This window comes from Rhinatrema bivittatum, chromosome 1 (genome assembly GCF_901001135.1).
Source record: "Rhinatrema bivittatum chromosome 1, aRhiBiv1.1, whole genome shotgun sequence".
Lineage (NCBI taxonomy): Eukaryota > Metazoa > Chordata > Amphibia > Gymnophiona > Rhinatrematidae > Rhinatrema > Rhinatrema bivittatum.
The window spans coordinates 444,339,852-444,360,543 of NC_042615.1; the positions used below are offsets into that span (position 1 = coordinate 444,339,852).

At 44.7% G+C, this 20,692-nt stretch overlaps 1 protein-coding gene across 1 annotated transcript in view; it reads right to left on the reverse strand.

Annotated features, from left to right (window-relative positions):
* Positions 1–4,606: 4,606 nt before the first annotated feature.
* Positions 4,607–20,692, reverse strand: part of PLPPR1 (phospholipid phosphatase related 1) — a 329,852-nt gene continuing 313,766 nt past the window's right edge. Inside the window, exon 8 of the mRNA XM_029605105.1 lies at positions 4,607–5,779. Within this exon, the coding sequence (XP_029460965.1) occupies positions 5,747–5,779 (33 nt within the window). The 3' untranslated portion in view covers positions 4,607–5,746. The remainder of the gene's footprint in view (positions 5,780–20,692) is intronic.

Genomic DNA, 20,692 nt, shown 5'->3' on the forward strand with positions numbered 1-20,692 from the left:
AGCTTACAACTTGGTGCGTATTCGCCCTAATGACATCTGGAAGACCACTTTCAACACCAGAGACGGGCATTATGAATACTTGGTAATGCCCTTCGGCCTCTATAATGCGCGAGCAGTATTCCAGTGAATGATTAATGACATTTTCAGAGACCTATTGTATGTTAAGGGGCAGATTTTCAAAGCCTTCGCGCATAAATCCAGGCGGATTTACATGCGTAGGGGAGGTTACGCATGCCGTGCCTTTTGAAAATCTGTATCGCCTGACTACTCCGTTGCCTCTCTCCAGCCCCGGACCTCTGCATTCTCTGATGACTCCGTTGCCTCTCTCCAGCCCCGGACCTCTGAATCGCCTGACTACTCCATTGCATCTCTCCAGCCCCAGAACTCTGCATCGCCTGACTACTCCGTTGCCTCTCTCCAGGCCCGGACCTCTGCATTGCCTGATGACTTCATTGCCTCTCTCCAGCCCCGGACCTGTGCATTGCCTGACGACTCCGTTGCCTCTTTCCAGCCAGGATCTCTGCATTGCCTGACCACTCTGTTGCCTCTCTCCAGCCCCGGACCTCTGCATTGCTTGACTACACCATTGCTTCTCTCCAGACCTGGACTTCTGCTTTGTCTGACCATCATTTGAACCTCTCCTCGTCTAGACCTCAGCCTTGCTTGCCACTGCTCCCAGATTGCCACCAGCCCTGATCCCAGCTTGCTTAAAAACACCTCTTCAGCCTTTGTTCTGGACATGGTTCATTCAGGCTTCAGCCTGCTCTTGCTCGGGCGCCCTCTGTCAGACTGTGTTCCTAATGGTGCCCAGGTCTCTGGGACTCTGCCTCATCCAGTACAGACTGATACCTATTCTATTTTCTGCCTCTGGGCTGACCTCGATCCATCCATCGACAACCACTGACGGAGGCCACCTAAGTCCAGCCGGCCCCAAAACCCAAATGCTCAACCCGTGGGGAACGGGAGTTGGTAATGTTGAAGCACCAGCCGGCCTCCGTCCATCAGCCCTCTTTGCCAGCCAATGGTGGGGACACGCAGGATCCCTCCTATGGGTAGCGTCAACCCCACCTCGGCCCAAGGGTCCACCTCTGGCACAACACAAATGTTTTCGCAGTCACACAGAACTTTTATGCCCCTGCGCAGGGATCGGATTGGGCATGGATAAACCAAACCACTGGCCTATCTGATCAGTGGCATCATACCTCCCTGGAACTCAACCTGGGCAGCAGGAGTTGAGTTTATCCAAACATTATCTCCTGCTGCTGCGAGGCCAATCTCACATCCCTTACCGAGAGATCAGCCCCACAGTAGCAATAGATGACTCTCAGATGAGTGCAATTCCTGCGGCCTCCCACCCCACAACTCGGCAATCCACCAAAATGAGGAAATGTATTTATTTATTTATTTATTTATTTAAATTATTTTAATATACCGATGCTCAAGACCAAGTCTTATCGTACCGGTTTACAATGGAACTGGGGGAAACCAATTAACAACTATATAGAAGGTAAAGTTACATGGAGGAGAAATGGAGGCTGCCAGTGGACCCCATGCTGCTGGCACCCAAAAAGAGGAAAAGGATGTGAAGGTCGCCATCCTGCTGGCAGCTTAAGATGAGGCTTAGGCCTGTGTGTGTGTGACTGGGTGAGATCTGGGTGGTGGTGTGGTGACTGCCTGTATGTATGGGTGACTGCTTGTGTGTGTGTGTGTGTGTGTGTGTGTGTGTTTGTGTGTGTGAATGAGTAGCTAGGTGTGGGGGTGAGAGCCTGGCTGCTTGTGAGAGACAGAGAGCCTGCATGATGGGTTGCGTATGTATGAAAGAGAGAGGGGGAGCCTGTGTGAGGGTGTTTGTGTTATGGGAGAGAGAGGGGAACCATAGATCACTGGAGGGATGGAGGAGTGAACCTTGGGGAGAGCATGTCAGTGATGCCAAAGGAAGTATCTGCTCCAGGTTCCAAATACTTTAGGTATGCCACTGGGAGTGGTAAAGTATAGAGGGTGAAATTCTTCTAACCACAAAAGAAGAGCAGGATTTGTGGGTGATCAGATCAGATGACCTTAAGGTAGCCAAACATGTAGATAAGGTGATGACAAAAGTAGGAAGAATGATTAACTCCATAGAGAGTGGAATGATCAGCAGAAAAAAGGAAATGATATTGTCCCTATATAAGTCTCTGCCGAGATCTTATTTGGAATACTGTGTGCAATTCTGGATACTGCCCCTCCAAAAGGAAATAAACAGGATGAAGCTGGTTCAGAAGGCAACTGATGAAATGATCAGTAGTCTTTCCATTGAAAGCATATGGAAACATACTTAATAGGGATGTGAATCGGGAGCCCGATCGTTCCTGCTTTCGGGTTCGTCTGGCCACAGGAAAATCTCGTTTTCCCATGGATCACCATTTTTTTTTTTTTTGAAAAATTGGTTTTCGGTTTTGTTAGCACGCACTAACAAATAACAAAAATAAACATTTTTTTGTTAGTGCGTGCTAACATGAGTTAGCATGCATTAACCCGAAAAACAATTTTTATGAAAATTCGGGGGAAAAAGTGATTGTTTCTTTTTTTACCCAATATATAACAAATTTAGAAATATCATATGATATTTCAATTCATTATAAAATGATTCACATCCCTAATACTTAATGATCTAAACATGTATATCCTTATGGAAAGGTGGGATAAGGGAGATATAATAGTAACATTTTAAAAGCTTCAAGGTTTCCATGCACACGAGACGAGCCTCTTTCAACAGAAAGTAGACTTTAGAATGAAGGATCATGGGATGAGGGTGAAAGAGTGTAGCACAGGAGTAATCTAAGGAAATATTTCTTTACAGAGAAGGTAGCAGATATTTGCAACCGCCTTTCTGTGGAGGTGGTAGAGACAAATACAGTATGGGCCAGATTTTCAAAGGGTACGTGCGTAAGATACGTGCGTACCCCCCGAAAACCTGGCCGAAGTTCCCCCTGTACACGCCAAGCCTATGTTGAGTAGGCTCGGTGGCTTGCGCAAGCCCTGGGTTGCGCGTAAGTCCCGGGGGTTTCCTGGGGGGGGCGTGTCGGGGGCATGGCGCGGTGGTGCATTTGGGGGCGGGGCTGCGGACGTGGTTCTGGTCCGGGGGCATGGCCGAGGCCTCCAAAACGGTTCCCGGGTCTGGGAATTGCGCGCCGGTGGCTGGCCCGGCGCACGCAAGTTACGCCTGCTTCGGGCAGGTGTAACTTGTACAACAAGAGGTAGGGGGGTTTAGATAGGGCTGGGTGGGTGGGTTTGGGAGGGGAAGGGAGGGGAAGGGAGAGGAAGGTGGGGGGAGGCAGAAGGAAAGTTCCCTCCGAGGCTGCTCTGATTTCGGAGCGGCCTCGGAGGGAAGGGAGGTAGGCTGTGCGGCTTGGCGCGCGCAGGCTGACGATTTTGGGCAGCCTTGCACGTGCCAACCCCGGATTTTAATGGATACGCGCAGCTACGCGTGTATCTATTAAAATCCCGCGTACTCTTGTTTGTGCCTGGTGCGCGAACAAAAGTACGCGAGGGCGCAGATTTATAAAATCTACCCCTATATGATTTAAACAGAGCACAGGATCACTGAGGGAATGGTAGGAATTGTAAAACTGAATTGTTGGTGTGGATGGTCTTTTTCTGTCATTATGTTTCAATATTTCTATGTTTTCTCTGTTTGAAATGAATGGGAAGACCAAAACAAAAAAAGCCTAGTTTTGGTTCATTTCATTTCAAATAAAAGGAATGGCAGATTTCATTTAGTTTTTTTTACTTTGGATGTTTCAGATTTTTCATTTTGGCAATTAGTGGATCCTGTTTGCAAAACGCATACACAATTGCAAATAGGACTCACTGTTTGTAAATAGTGCCGCTCCGTGCAGTGTTTGAATGTCTCCACTTTATTCATGCCCTCTAGACTTGATGGATCCACAGTGTTTATCCCACGCCCCAATGTAGCTGAAAAGGGGCTAAAAATAAACAAAATGGCCTAAACTGAAAATGTTTTACCTGCACATTCCTACTAACAATAAGCTGGAATTAACAGCTGTACAATGAAGCTTTATGATGATAACACACAGTTGTACTCATTGGGTACCACAAACCAATGTCAGTTCACTGGGTGATAGCTAGACCCAAAGGGCCAGATTTTCCAAAGGTTACGTGTGCCGGGCATAAAGCCGCTGTGCTGAAGTAAGGCTGAAGTACGTTTTTGGAATAAAAGAAAAAGGTAGGGAGGAAAGGGCGGGGGAGGTAGGGGGAAGTAGGGAAAGGGAAGGGAAGGTGGGGTGGGGGGGTAGGGAAGTTCCCTCCGGGGCCGCTCTGATTTTGGAGCGGCCTGGGAAGTAATGGTGGAAGGCAGCGCAGCTCGACGCAGGCTCGACGCGCGCAAGGTGCACAATTGTGCACCCTCTTGCACGCGCCGAACCCCGATTTTATAACATGTGCACACCTCTTAAAATCTACCCCAAAATGTATAACCAGAAAACTAACTGTATACCATCCCCTTGTTGTCAACTAGAAAGGTTTGAAAAAAAAAAACCACAACAGACTCAATAGATTTTTGCAGTATTTTTTGTCTCAATTTTTTCCAGTTGTTAAAAAAAAAAGAAAGAAAGAAATCTACAAAAAAGTCAAGAAGAACCAAAACAAGGACATGTTTGATGAATATTCCAACATTTAAAAGACGGGTTTCTTTGCCATAATGAGAGACACTTTGTTGTCACCATGCTATACAGAAGTGAAAAATGAAATCACGCTGTGAAGTTCACGATTTTTCTTCCTTTTCTTGTAAACATTTTAACAATATTGTATAAACTGTAAATATCACTTTTATCATAGAAATTTCCAGACAATAGCATTTACAAAACACAAATGTAAACTGTATGAGTTGTTAATGGAAAAGAAGTCCAGAAACAGTAAGTAGTGGGGTGGAGAGATGGAGGCTAAGAAACCATTGTAAAATGATTATGCATCACAGGACAAGGCAAACATCTCAAAACTTGCATTTCGAGTCCTCCAGGAAATTGTGGCAGTTATTTTCCTTAGAAATATTTATGGCAGTCCAGAGAATTTAATAATAATAATAATTATTATTATTATTGACAAATGTTTCCAGCTGATGCCGTAAAGCAGCTCTGCTTTAACTAGCAGAGTTCATTCAATATCCTTAAAGTCCCTGCAACTGTAATGTCCATGTAAGAAAAAAACAACACCAACAGCAGAATATTTTCTTCTTAATCAAATATTGTCATATAACTAGCACTGTCCCCCTCCCCCCATAAAATTGAACAATGTTCATTCATGGTTCCTTTTATATACATATATATACATTGGTACAAAGCATATTTATTTTTTTTAATCCAATAACAGCCAGTTGAAGTATATTATTTTATTTAAATGCATATAAAATCAAGAAAAGAGAAATCTGTGTACAAATATCACATGACGACATCAACAATTCAATAGATGTTGCTCAAGTGCACCATTGAACAAAAAAAAAGATTTTTTGTTTCTTTTTTTTTTTCTTTTCTTTTTTTTTTTTAAATTCTGGCATAAATATATTAAAGCTGACAAAAAAATCTGGGCAAGCTACAACACTTCTTCATACAAAAAATGTACAAAACATTAGCCTCTAACTAGACATAACATAATACTTGTCTTCACAGTTTGACATTTAGTAACTGTGTCTTGGGAGTTCTTAGCACTGGAGGGTAATAAAAACAGCTACTTTCTCCTTGTTTCTTCCATTTCAGGTCACTTCCGTCATGGAGGCAGAGTGATTCTGCAGAGGTAGCAAGAGCAGAGAGGTTTCAATCTGCACATTTCAATTATATTGCCATTCTTGCTTTAAGTAAATTCTGAAGGAAAAGGGTAATTTCCACTACTATGATATCAAAACAAACACATTTATTTTTACTAAATCATAAAAATGACAATATACAAATGTTATTATACTACATGGAGTAATAGATAGAGGTAAACATGAGTTATTTACCATATTACAATATCTTGAGGTGAAATCAGACAGTGGTCACAAGATGAATGTCAACCCACAGCCCCAAAACTGCCATAACACCTTTATGATAGGGGCCTCTCTAGATGTGGGAATCTTTTCAGGATGGCAGTGTATGTCTTCAGACAGAATAGGAACCAACTTTGATAGCGGGATGGACAGGGAATGAAATTCCCCATCCTAACTGGCTCTTTCAAGTAAGGCAGGTTATCACTGAGGATTTTGAGAGGAAGCAGCATGCATAGTATATTTTTTTCAGTTACAATGTATGCTATTCCTGTGTATATACTATTGAGGCAATTTCTATATGTGTAAATGCTAATTTTTAGTGCATAACTCATTAAATTTTGTACTAGCATGCATATTACATTTTTTAATGAGTATATACTGTATATATATATATATATATATATGAGTTTTAACGCATAGGCCCCTAATTGTTCCTTTTATTCTTTCAAGAAGATTAATATTAGGGTTTTGGAACTACTTTAAACTGGAATTTAGGCATCATAGACTCCTGTATTTTAATATCCAACTAATCAGTGTATAAATTTAGGTAAACCATTTTACTTCCGCCTTTTCTAGAAAAGGGAAGAATGATCACAGTAATTCCTAACAATCATTCTTACCCATTCCCTTCAGATTATGCCATAGCATTTGCAAGTCATAAAGATCAGAGGACGCTACAGGTGCCATACACATTTGAATGTGTATGGCACCTGTAGTCCAAGGCATGCCTGCAGCTATTCAGTAAAGTTTTGTGATGAGGCTGCACAGTTCTGAAGTTTCTGTTTGTCTGAAAAAATGCTTATTAATTATTTTCTCGCCTTTCATTTATTTTTCTTTTTGTCTGGTTGTTACTCAATATTTTCACTTTACAGATCCTATAGAAATTGAATTATCTGATTGTAAATGTACAGGGTCTTCTTCCTATTTTTCCCCACAGAGCTAAAAGTAGATTGCAAATCTATCCCCATTTCCTTACCTTGCATTCTATATAAGGATGCTCTGACAAGAACTATGTCCCTCTCCTGCTAATCTGCTCTACCTCTCCATCCTTGAGTTTCTCTGCTTTCACATTAATATAAAGCATCTTCATTTCTTTCAAGGTTTCCACACTTCTCTGATTACATTTCATCACATCCCTTATCCTATGGTATTCACTAAGGATGTGCACAGAAAAACATTTCATGTTGGTTAGGTAATCAGTTTCATGAACGTCCATAAATTATTTTGTTCATTTCAAACAAAAAAATAATAATAATAATTTATTCATGTGATTTGGGGAAAGCCATGCATCCTATTTTGAGTTCCAAAATTGGAATTTTCTATTCAGGTTTAGTGCAAATTGCAGGCAGACATCAGCAACAAAGGGAATCATACAAGACATCAAGAGTGGGGCAAAGTGACACTGGGCTAGCATGAATAGCCCAAGGCACCAAATGAAGGCAGCAACAGCTAAAGGGACTAAGAGAAGAGCAAAGACGTACTTAGACCAGCAAGAATATTATAATGCTTCATGAAGGTCAAAGGGCACCAAGAACAGTGGCATGAAGACCCCAATGGACCATGAGAGGTGCGGCAAGTGTAAAGCATCGGACTGGCATGGCAACGCCAAAAGTTGATAATTACAATAAGGGAATTTGAAAATAATTTTGAAGACCTCAGGAGCAGCAGCAGAAACACCCACGTTCCAAATGCTTGGAGCAGCAAGAGTACTGGTGTTTATAACCACAAAGAATAGGCACAGAGGAATGCAGCAAAAAGAGAATCAATAACCCAAGGCTTTGTGAGGGGGCAACATAGGCCAAACAAAGGCATGAAAATTTCAAGGCACCAAAAAGCGAACAAATAGCACCAAGCACAGTGGCCTGAACACCCCAAGGTACCTACTTGGGGTGTTCAGGCCAGTGCTACTTCACTAAGAGAAGTGAAGCAGTAGCATTTCTTGCATGAACATCACAAGGCTTCAAAAGAGGAGCAAAGAGCAATAACGGTACTGGCATGACAGGGGCAGTTCTATAGTGAGGCAGGGTGAAGCGGCCACTTCAGGTGGCAGAATTTTGAGGTGGCAAAAAATGCCCCTCTCAGAACGCCACTGTGGCATCCACTTCACCTCACCCTACCTGCCCTTGCCACGGCTGCTGACCCAGCAGCAGCAGAAAAGAGGAGGGTCGCTGCTGTGGGTCACCACCTCTGGAGGCCAGACCAACAGCATGGAGGAGGGACACCACCACTGCTGGAGGCCAGACTGGTGCACCAGTGACGGCTGAAGGGAGAAAGAGCAGGGGCGGAACGAGATGGGGTGGGGGCGAGAGGGTGCCATCTCATCCTTTGCCTCAAGCAGCAGATTGCCTTGAGCTGCCCCTGTGGCATGAACCCCACAAAGCACTTATACAAGGGAAAAGAGTACAAAGAACAGTGGCATGAATATCCCAAAATACCAAACAAAGGGGCAAAGTAAACCATCAACAGTGGTAAGAACACCTCAAGACATTAAAAGTAGGACAAAAAGCAACAACAACAGTGGAATAGAAAGTGGGCACTGTAAGAGGGAAGTGAGGGCATTCTGGAAGTGACATCTGTCACCCCATTGATCATTAAAGTTGATTCAGCCAATATGGCTGTGTAGATGGATGGGTGGGTATTTCTTTCCTCCCTTACTACTCCATACTTTTCTCTCTGTAAGCTTGTGAGCTTGGTCAGAGAGGATGACCTCCTCTGATAGAAGTAGCATTCTTTAGTCACAAAACTGGCCATACACTTGACCTAATATTCATAAACTCACACATCAACTCTACTGCTGCCCCCTCCTGCACCCCTGTCCCCTGGTCTGACCACTTCCTTATAGCAACCACCCTATATATAATAAATAAAACCCCTCCCCATCACACTAACATAAAAACTATACAATTCAGAAAACCATGCAGCAGAGATGAACTAATCACCTCCCTCTCCAATACCCTGGAAAAACTTGATCTCACTGACACCGAAACGGCTCTATCATCTTGGAATGAGATCACCATTAACATTGTTGACTCCCTCTGCCCGCAAACCATGGAAGTTCTAAATACCTCCTTCAACACAAAAAAAACCCTGGTACACACTAGAACTAAAAAAACTTAAGCATGCCCTGAGATGCCAGGAAAAGAAATGGCGCAAAGACCCATCCCCATCCCAACTGGCAAAATACAAATCCTCCTTGCAAATATACCGCAAAACCATCCTTAAAACAAAAAAAGACTTCTATGCCATTAGAATCCATGACTTACAATACAACGCTAAAGCCCACTTCGCATACGTCGCTTAGCTCACCAAAAATGCCACCCCCGCCATGCCTGATGAAGACACCCAAACAAAATGTGATAACCTCGCCCTATTCTTCTGTGACAAAATCTCCAAGCTCATGCAACGCTTTCCCCCCACCTCCCAGCCCACCACACCCCTCACAATAACCTCTCATGCCACACTAAACTTCTTTGAACCTACCTCCTCCACTGAGACAGAAGCTATAGTAAAGAAAATTAAACCAGCACTGCACCCTTCTGATACCATCTCCACCAAAGCTCTCTTATCCATCCCCAGTAAAATAGCCAAACCCATTGCTGACATCATTAACTGCTCCCTCACCCTTGGAAATGTGCTGTCGCCCCTAAAACATGCCACTGTCAAACCTTTACTTAAAAAAACAAATCTTGACCCTACTGATCCCTCTAACTTCCGACCCATCTCAAACCTACCCTTCCTCGCAAAAGTACTAGATAAAGTAGTAAACTGCCAGCTTTCATACCACCTATCAAGCCTAGGTGTATCTTACTACATGTATGCTAACGACATACAACTCCTCATTCCAATTACATCCACCACCGAAGAAGCACTGATACTAGCTGCCTCTCACCTTGAGTCGATCAAAAATATGCTAAACCACCTAAAATTATGTCTTAACAAGAGCAAAACTGAATGCATCCTAATTGAAAGAAAAAACTCAGGATCCAAAACCAACCCACCTTTCCAAATAGACAACATCTACATACAACTTAAAGACAACGTAAAAGACCTCGGTATTTGGATTGACAGTGAACTAAACTACAAAAAAACACATAACAACAAAAACAAAAGAAGGTTTCCACAAACTCCAAATACTTAAACACCTAAAACCGATGCTTCACCACCAAGATTTCAGAAACGTCTTATAATCTCTCATCTTCACCAGCCTTGACTACTGCAATTCTCTCCTGATAGGTCTACCTAAAGTGACCTTAAAACCACTTCAATTACTACAGAATGCCGCAGCAAGAGTCCTAACTGGCAAAAAGAAATCAGAACCACTCACACCCGTACTCAACAGTCTACACTGGCTTCCAGTGGAAAAAAGAATTGAGTTCAAAATACTAACAATCCTACACAATGCAATTTACAAAATAGATAACACGGCCCTTGACAATGTCATACATATACACAGATCGCAATGTACAACAAGAACAGCAAGTAAATTACAGCTAGAAATAACATCACTCCCATTAGCCAAGCTATCCACCACAAGGAACAGAGCCATATCCATCGCTGGTCCGAAATTATGGAACTCACTACCAGAGCACTTGAGCTCACAAAGCAACATTAAGTCATTTAAAAAAGAGCTCAAAACATTGATATTCAGTCAAACATTCAAAGATGGTATTGGTTAATTTCACATAACATACCCCATGCATAACCTCTATCGGATATGCAAAGACACTACTAAGACTATGACATAGAACATATCTGGAACCCCCCTCCACTGGTTTGAATCGTATCTAGACAACATACTCTACAAGGTTAGAATTGATGACAGAGAATCTAAATCTATCCATCTATCGAGAGGCATTCCTCAAGGCTCCGCCCAATCCTCTACCCTCTTCAATATCTATTTGCTGCCACTCTGCCAACTTCTCTCTGACTTAGGCCTCACTCACTTTATTTACGTGGATGACGTCCAAATACTTATCCCCATCACAGACTCCTTAGCCAATACCCTCAAAACCTGGGAAAATGCCCTATCGATCAAAGCCTCCTCACCAGCCTGAACCTTGCCCTCAATACCTCCAAAACGAAACTTATTATCATCTCGCCACCCCACAACCCCACAAGCGCCCTGCCCCAAGCAATTGCATTCTCGCAGCTCGTACGAGACCTTAGTGTCACAATAGATAACCACCTCAATCTAAAAAGATTCATTGGCTCGACTTTGAAAGGATGCTATTTTAAACTAAACACCCTAAAGAAACTCAGACCTCTCCTCCACCTTAACGATTTCTGCACTGTACTGCAAGTCACAATATTTTCCAAAATAGATTACTGCAACTCCCTACTCCTCCGTCTCCCCAAAGTCTATATTAAACCACTACAAATGCTTCAAAACTCCACTGCTAGAATACTTGTTATAATTCATAAAGTGGACCCCTGTTCCAAGGTAGAGTCAGCGCTACCAAAAAGGGAGTAAACCCTCTTCGGTCTCTACCGTCGAATGGCAAGGCCTGCTGATGTAGATGTTAGATGAAGGCTTCACCCTGGAAGCTCGTGATCCCCCCAGGAGGAGCACACAGGGACACGGCCGCTGGGACTTAGGAGACTCCCTGAAGACTGAAGATAGTCTGGATGCAGGCGCCTCCTGCAGGTCGTGGGTTCCAGACGGCTGGCGCCTCCAGCAGGTTGTAATCAGTCCAGGAGTAGACGTAGAAGGATAGTCCAAAGCCGGTCCAAGGGTCTAAGTCCAGAGAGAGGTCAAGAGCCAGTCCAGGAGCAGATGGGAGTGGTCCAAAGCCAATCCAGGGGCACCACAGGAGAATGGTCTGAAGCCAGTCCAGGAGCAACACAGGAGAAGGGTCCAAAGCTAGTCCAGGTCAACACCAGAAAATCACCACCGCCGGTGCAAAGGTCAGAAGCCAAAGAATCAATCCAACGAGGTGGAGGAGCAGAAGTGAGATGAAGAGAAAATCCAGGAACATGGAAGACAGGAACCAAGCACAGAGCCTCAATACCAAGGCAAGGTCTGAGTATCAGACCTTGCCTTAAATACAGGAACTGGAGGGATGAGTCCCAGGAGGAGCTATGACAATTTTCTGTCATGGCTCCTTTAAATTTTCTCTTCAGCCGCGCACGCGGCTCTTAGCAGAGGCAGAGGCAGAGGGGGAGGAGTCAGCCCGGCCAAGAGGAACCATGCGGCGGGCTTGGCAGCGGCAGCAGCCGCGAAGAAAGCAAAAGAGAAGGCTGCCTGCCACAGCAGGAGCTTCTGACAAGCCCAACACCTCGGGTAAGTCAATGTCGCCGCGGCCGCCGGCCCAACACTGGTGTCGGCCCGCCGTGGCTGGCAGCCATGACACCCGGCCCCAGACGCGGACCGCCGCAGCCGCGGTCCTAACAATATTCACAAATACCCGCAAAAAAGATCATATCACCCCCATCCTCAGAGATCTTCACTGGCTCCCCATCTCCTACCATATCATCTACAAAACTCTCACTATCATCCATAAAACCCTACACTGGCTAAATGAGTCCATACAATTCCACACCCCTAACAGACCAACCAGATCATCCTATAAAGGCACCCTATGCATACCCTTATCTAAGCTTTCCCAACTTATTACCACAAAATAACATGCACTATCCATTGCAGGTCCATCCTCCTGGAATTCTATACCACCCAATCTCCGACAAGAACAGTGCACCCAGAAATTCAAGAAAAACCTCAAAACCTGGCTCTTCAAACAAGCTTATGCCTAGCCCATCATACTTCATGATTAATCTCTTGTTTGATACCTAATCCATTGTTTTTTAGAGATGTGAATCGTGTCCTCGATCGTCTTAACGATCGATTTCGGCTGGGAGGGGGAGGGAATCGTATTGTTGCCGTTTGGGTGTTTAAAATATCGTGAAAATCATTAAAATCGTGAGCCGGCACACTAAAACCCCCTAAAACCCACCCCCGACCCTTTAAATTAAATCCTCCACCCCAAATGCCTTAATACTTCATCAACTTTGGGAGGGAAGTACTTACTTGCCCTAAACCAATGGCAGGAAAACCGGCACACTAAAACCCCCTAAAACCCACCCCTGACCCTTTAAATTAAATACCCCACCCTCCCGAACCCCCCCCCCCCCAAATGCCTTAAATTACCTGGGGGTCCAGCGGCGGTCCGGAACGGGCTCCTGCAATTGAATTGTGTTGTCTTCAGCCGGCGCCATTTTGCAAAATGGCGGCCGCCAAATGGCGGCGGCCATAGACCAACACGATTCGACTGCAGGAGGTCGTTCCGGACCCCCGCTGGACTTTTGGCAAGTCTTGTGGGGGTCAGGAGGCCCCCCCAAGCTGGCCAAAAGTCCCTGGGGGTCCAGCGGGGGTCCGGGAGCGATCTCCTGCCGCGAATCGTTTTCCGTAGGGAAAATGGCGCCGGCAGGAGATCGACCGCAGGAGGTCATTCAGCGGGGGTTCCGGACCGCCGCTGAACGACCTCCTGCAGTCGATCTCCTGCCGGCACCATTTTCCCTACGGAAAACGATTCGCGGCAGGAGATCGCTCCCGGACCCCCGCTGGACCCCCAGGGACTTTTGGCCAGCTTGGGGGGGCCTCCTGACCCCCACAAGACTTGCCAAAAGTCCAGCGGGGGTCCGGAACGACCTCCTGCAGTCGAATCGTGTTGGTCTATGGCCGCCGCCATTTTGCGGCCGCCATTTTGCAAAATGGCGCCGGCTGAAGACAACACAATTCAATTGCAGGAGCCCATTCCAGACCGCCGCTGGACCCCCAGGTAATTTAAGGCATTTGGGGGGGGTTTGGGAGGGTGGGGGATTTAATTTAAAGGGTCGGGGGTGGGTTTTAGGGGGTTTTAGTGTGCCGGTTTTCCTGCCATTGGTTTAGGGCAAGTAAGTAAGTTCCTGCCCTCCCCCTTCCCCCGATTTACGATTTTTTAACAATAAATCGGGGGAATTGGTATTGTATCGTGGCCCTAACGATTTTTGACGATTTAAAATATATCGGACGATATTTTAAATCATCAAAAAACGATTCACATCCCTATTGTTTTTATAACCCTGCAGTTGTTACACCTCCCTCATTGTTCTCATATTGTTCTCATATTCTCATATTGTTATCTTATTGTTACTTTCCTTTCTCTTAAAATTCCTTAACACTGTTAGTGTTATCAGTTACAGTTTCATGTACCTTTCTTTTCCTGTAAATACAGTTATATGTAAACTGACATGATGTACCTACAAATGCCGGTATAAAAAAACACTAAATAAAATAAATAAATATAGATTATATGAGTACCTGTGCTCCCCTGGTAGGATCTTCAAAACGCCATGAGAGCAGAAAATCATTACAAACTTGGACATGAAACCAGAGGAAACCTGGAGAAGGTCTGTAGCATTAAACTTAATTAACTAAGAACTCAACAATATTAAGATGCAGACAACAATCCAGCAGCAAAATGGGGGCCTTCCAATCTTTTGCACCTACTGCCCCGTGTACAATTATCTACCAGTTGGAGAGAGGTTGTATGTGTACACTCGATGCAAATAGTTCCTGGAGGCTAGAGTGGCAGACCTGGAGGAGTGAGGTAAATAGAGAAGACCTTCAGGGATATAGAAGTCAAGTCTCAACTTCAGTCTGGCATCTCCCTTACTGCCTAGGAGAAAAAAAATCACCTGGAAGGAGAGCATCACTTTGGTGTAGCAGGGAGTGACCCTATAGCTAGAACCTGCTCTCCAGGTGATGTCATACTTTATGTTCTTGTACCAAAGATGGGTGTCCAAGAAATTGTGCCCAGGAGGGAAGGGTAGGTGATTTGATGATTAGGAATGTAGACAGCTGGATGGCTGGTGGATGTGAGGATCACTTGGTAAATTGCCTGCCTATGTGTGAAAGTGGCAGACCTCAGGCATCAACTAGTTTGGAGGAGCCAGATGTCGTGTTACATGCAGGTATGGAAGACATAGGAAAGTGAGGGGTGAGGTCCAAATTTAGGCTTTTAGATAGAAAGTTGAAATCCAGAAACTCCAGGGTAGTATTCTCTGAAATGCTCCCCGTTGCATATGCATGACCCCTAGAGACAGGCAGAGCTTTGGATTCTTAATGCATGGATGAGATGATGAAGCAGGGAAGAGAGCTGTAATATTGTTAGAACTGGGCAACATTTTGTGGAAGGGGAAGCCTATTCAGAAAGGATGGGCTCCAACTTGACCAGGATGGGACCAGGGTGCTGGTGCTAACATTTAAAAAGGAAATAGAGCAGCTTTTAAACTAAAACTTGAGGAAAGCAGATAGTCACTCAGTAGCTTATGGTTTGGAGAGAGGTATCTTTGAAGGATACTAACAAAACAGGGGGGTTACAGCATCTCGATAGAGAGATTCAAATTAAGGCAAATGTAGCTCAGGTGCCTCTAAATAAAGAACAGAATGAGTTAAAAGATTCTAAATTATCTCAAATTAACTGCTAAGATACTTGAATATACAAATAAAAATCATGAAATATATTTATACAAATGCCATAAGTCTAAAAAGTAAAGAGAGAGTCTGAATGTATAGCACTGAATGAAGAGGTGGACATTAGGGATGTGCAGACCAAAAGTTTAAGTTCATAAGTCCATAAGTCGAAAGGGGGTCCCATTTGCGGTCAATATGGACATATGGAGAATTCCAAAAGTTGAGTCTATGTCCATATGTGCAAATAAAAATTTAAACCCCTCACCCGCCTTAATCCCGCCCCCCCCCCAAGACTTACCAAAACTCCCTGGTGGTCCAGCGGGGTCAGGACGCCATTCCTGAACTCCTTTGCAAGGAGCACATGACGTCGGCGTGACGCCGCGTGACGCCGACGTCACGTGATTCCCCTCGGGTTCGCTCCGGGACCCCTCGTTGGGCCCAAAAGGCACTTTTGGCCAGCTTGGGGGGGTCAGGAGGCCCCTCCAAGCTGGCCAAAAGTGCCGTTTGGGTCCAACGAGGGGTCCGGGAGCGGAACCGCGATGGACCATGTGACGTCGGCGTCACGTCGGAGTGACGCGGACGTCACGTGATTCCCCACTCGTCCGCTCCCGGACCCTCACGGAACTTTTGGCCAGCTTGGGGAGTTTTGGTAAGTCTTGGGGGGGGGATTAAGGAGGGTGAGGGGTTTAAATTTTTATTTAGATCAACAATCGCGATTTCCAACGTATTCAACATAGCTATGTTGAATAAGTTGGAAATCCGATCGTTTACGCCTCATCATTTTTTTAAGTTAAAAAAAAAAAAAAGTTGTGTTTTTCCATTTAAGTTCAAAACGAATGCACACCCCTAGTGGACATAACTGGCATCTCAGAACATGGTGGAATGGAGATAACCAATGGGGCAGTGCTATATATATATATATATATATATATATATATATATATATATATATATATATCCTGACAGCTTTTAAAATCTGCTTGGTGCGCACTGACCTGACTTGTGCACATATCTCCTGGTTTTGGCATGCGTCGGGTTTTTAAAATTCACATAAAATTATTCTGAGACTGGGTGGCTGGTCATCCAAATGGCAGATGAAATTTAATGTGGACCAATGCAAAGTGATGCACATAGGGAAAAGAAGTCAAAATTGGTGTTACACGATGTTGGGTTCCATACTGGGAGTTTACTAGCCAGGAAAAAAATCTAAATGTCTACATGGGCAATTTCTTAAAATCCTCGGCTCTGTGTAATGGCAGTCAAAAAAGCAATCAGAATGTTTGGAATTATTAGTAAAGGAATGGAGAGTATCATAATATGTCTGTATGGCTCCATGGTGAATCTGCACTTTGTTTGGCAATCTCAAAAAAGAAAGAGCTGACCTGGAAAAGGTACAGAGCATGGTGATTAAAATGATAAAGGGGAAGGAACAACTCCCCTGTGAAGAAAGTCCTTGAGAGGAAAGGGTTATTCAGCTTGGAGAAGAGATGGCTGAGGGTGGTTATGACAAAGGGAAAATTTGAACTGGTTGTTTTTAAAAATAAATAAATAAAAGGACACTCCTTGAAGTTAACTAAATAGTACATTTAAAACAAATTGGAAAAAAAGATTTTTCATGCAAAACACAATTAAGCTCTGGAATTTATTGCCAAAGGATGGTACAGTATAGCTGGGTTTAAGAAAGGTTTGGACCAGTTTTTAGGGAAAAGTCCATAAACTGTTATTAACCAAGTAGACTTAAGGAATAGCCACTAATTATCACTGTGCGATAGCAACATAGGATGTATTTACTGTTTGGGATATTGCCAGATACTTGTGACTTGGATTGGCCACTGTTGGAAACAGGATACTGGGCTTGATGGACCCTTGGTCTGACCCAGCATGGCAGTTCTAACATTCTTATATTCTTATGATATGACAATCACATCTTAGACCCATGCATATATTTATGGATAGAAGACTAATTCAGCCATCTAAAAGCCAGAAGATGGAGAACTTATTGTCCTTGGGCAGAGAGAAGCCAGAGGAAATCTTTGGAGTTAGTCTGTATCTGTTTTGAAGTGCAAATCAGAATCAGTTCTTAATGTATACCAGTTGGAAGATTAATTGAACCATCTAAAAGCTGGAAAATTATGAAACCGGGGCAGGGAGAAGCCAGAAAAACATATCTGAAAATAAGAATATAACATAAGAACATGCCATATTGGGTCAGACCAAGGGGTCCATCAAGCCCAGCATCCTGTTTCCAACAGTGGCCAATCCAAGTCACAAGTACCTGGCAAGTACCCAGGCTTGGAGATGGGCTTTACGTTTGCTGTGGTATAATCCAGGGGTGAGTAAACTGTTGGGTGGGCCCCCTGGAGGGGGGCACATGAAGGGAGGCACACTGGCTGCTCAATCAAGGAAGAAAAAATGGTTGTGCTGTCGAATCTCATTCTAGTGGAGGCACTGCAAGCTCAGGAAAGGGGAAATGCAAGAACATAGTGACATAATTGTAAGCATGCCATGGCTAAGCCATGCATCTATTTCGATGGGCCAGTGAGAGAAGCCGAGTCTGCTGTGGTAGGCCTGGTGGGAAAACTGTGGCAAACTCTGCGGCAGAACCATACATGGATGAGCCACTGTGTTGTTCCACAAACCAGGAGGAGTTGCCACCCTCAGACCTCAACCTGGGTGTTGCTGCTGCTGTTGGGTCTCTACCCAGGGAGACAGATCGCAGCTGTTACCTACCCCGGGGAAAAGAAGCGGTGAGATAGAGGAGGGGAATAGCAAAGAGGCTAGAGAGATCTAGGGATGGGCATTCTAGAAAAATGAATTAGGAAATGAGATGAAATTTCTTATTTCATTCTCAAAATGAAACAATTGAAAATCAGACAAACTTTCATTGGTTTTCACATTTCTTTGTGAAAACAAAAAAACAAAGAAAGTGATCCATTGGGCCTAGACACAAGTCCAAGGCCAGGAACTCACCTAGGGAATAGGCCAAGGCCGAAAGCATGGGCCTTGGCCTATGCCCGAGGGCCACACTGAGGCCATGGCCTGGACCTAGACCCAAGGTTGAGGCCTTGTTTAGGTGTAGGCCACAGCTCAATGCAGGAGCTACAACCTAGGCCTGAGCGTGATGCCAGGCTCTCGGATCTGGCCAGGACTTGACACCAGGGCTTCGGTCAAGATCCCAAAAATTGTTTTCACTTACCTGCTATGTTGGGGATCCAACATTGTGGCCCAGGTGCAGGTCTGATATTGGAGCCTTGCCTGGAGGCTGGGTCCTATTTTCTGATGCCAGAGACTCGGCCCAGGCTCAGATCTTACGCATGGGCCTCACCCTAGGTGAAGGTCCAGGCCCAGTCCTGACATAGAAACCAGTCCGGAGGTTGGGTCCCAATTCCTGGGCATCTTCTTAGGCCATGACCCAAGCCCAGGCCTGATTCCAGGGCTTGGTCCAGAGACCAGATTTTGATACCAGGGTCTCAGCCCGGACCCAGGCTTTGTTCAGGCCCAGGCCCAGAGGTCGAACCCAGGCTTTGGTGCATCATCCTCTTCTATCTTCTTTGACGTGATGGCATCCACTGGGTACAAGCTGGAGTTAACTTCAGCACCTGCCTCTTCAGCAGATGTCGCCATTTTGGTGTACAGCCTAGGCATGCATTGAGCTCTGGCCTCCACATGCATCCTCTATATGCTCCAGCCAAAAAAAAATAAAATAGGCAGAGTTGGGGGCAGGGCATGGGCATTCTGGGGCAAGGCCAACAGTTACACGCATAATTCTGTATTTTAAAAACTGCCACCACAGTGCGCACCGGGCTGTTGGCCATGTATGTTTACGACTGTTCCTGATGAGGTATAAGTCTGCAGAAATCTCTTTTTAGTACTAACACCAAAGCTTAATTTGTAGATAAAAAGAAGTGGAACTATTGGGGGGGGGGGGGGGCTGGTATTAAGGTGGAGTGGGGCCAGAGCCAAGTTTGACTGGGGCAAAAAGAGTGGGACCAGGACTGGATGTTCAAACTCTATCAAACACATAGACCTAAATAGGGCCCTCTCTCTCTAATCTCCTCCTCCTTTCCATTCTGGTAATCTTGATCCTATATCCTCAGACCTCCATGAATCTCCCAGAGGTCCTCATTCCACCCCCCCCCCCCCCCTTTCCAGGCTCCTCTTCCCTGCAATACAGAAGGGTGAGGGAGGATTAGGAAGCAGTGGCTGTTCTCTGCACTGTCTACTCCAGGCTCATCCTCTCCCTTCTTTCCTGCAGGTTGCCTGGGGGGAAGAGGGGCTGGAAAAGAACCCTCCTGCAGCTCTGCCTCTTAGGCCTGAAAAGAAGTGCCAGAACTGTGTTTTTGGCCGTTCTCCCACAAATTAAGCCCTGGGCCTAACATGACTGGGTGAAGAGTCTGGGTCAACTGGGGGAAGTGCAGACTGAAGAATCAGAGGGATCTGGATGACTTCAAGACAGACTGTAAGATCTGGTGGACTAATGGGAAAACTGGGTATGTTTTAAAATCCGCTTCCCTGCACGTGTTAAAGCTGACAAATTATTAAAGAAGATATGCGCTTTACATTTGCTAGAGTAACCACTTAAAATAAGGAGCACGCATACACATGTAGGTGTATTTTAAATCATACGCATGTAAATGCATGCATGATTTCAAATTGCAGCTTATGTTCGCTTATGCACCGATCCAAGCGTGTATGAGTACCTGTGGATTTGTTTTAAATTTTTTGTCTCTGATTTGTCAATTTTTAACCATTCTTCTTTACAACAGTGTTCAAGCTCTGTTAAATTCCATGAGGAACATTGATGGACAGAAGTTTTAAAATCATGTCATAGATTGAATTGGTCTTGGGCTTTGACTGGGCCACTCCAGTGCAGCTTTGTCTTGTCATTGTCATGTTGACTGGTGAACTTCTGTGCCAGTTTCAGCTTTCTTGCAGGGGGCAGTAGGTTTTTCTCAAGGACTTTACTGAACTATTCTCTGTTCATTTTCCCTTCTATCCTAACAAGTGCTCCAGTCCTTGCTGATGAGAAACATTCCCATAACGTGATGCTGCAATCACCATGCTTCAAAGTAGGGATGGTGTTCTCTGGTCAATATTCTGTGATAGATTTGAACCAAGCATAATGCTTTACAATTAAGTCTAAAGGTTCTATTTTAGTTTCACCAGAACAGAAAATATTTACTTCATGGCACATGACAGCCCTGTCCTTACACTAATCCTAC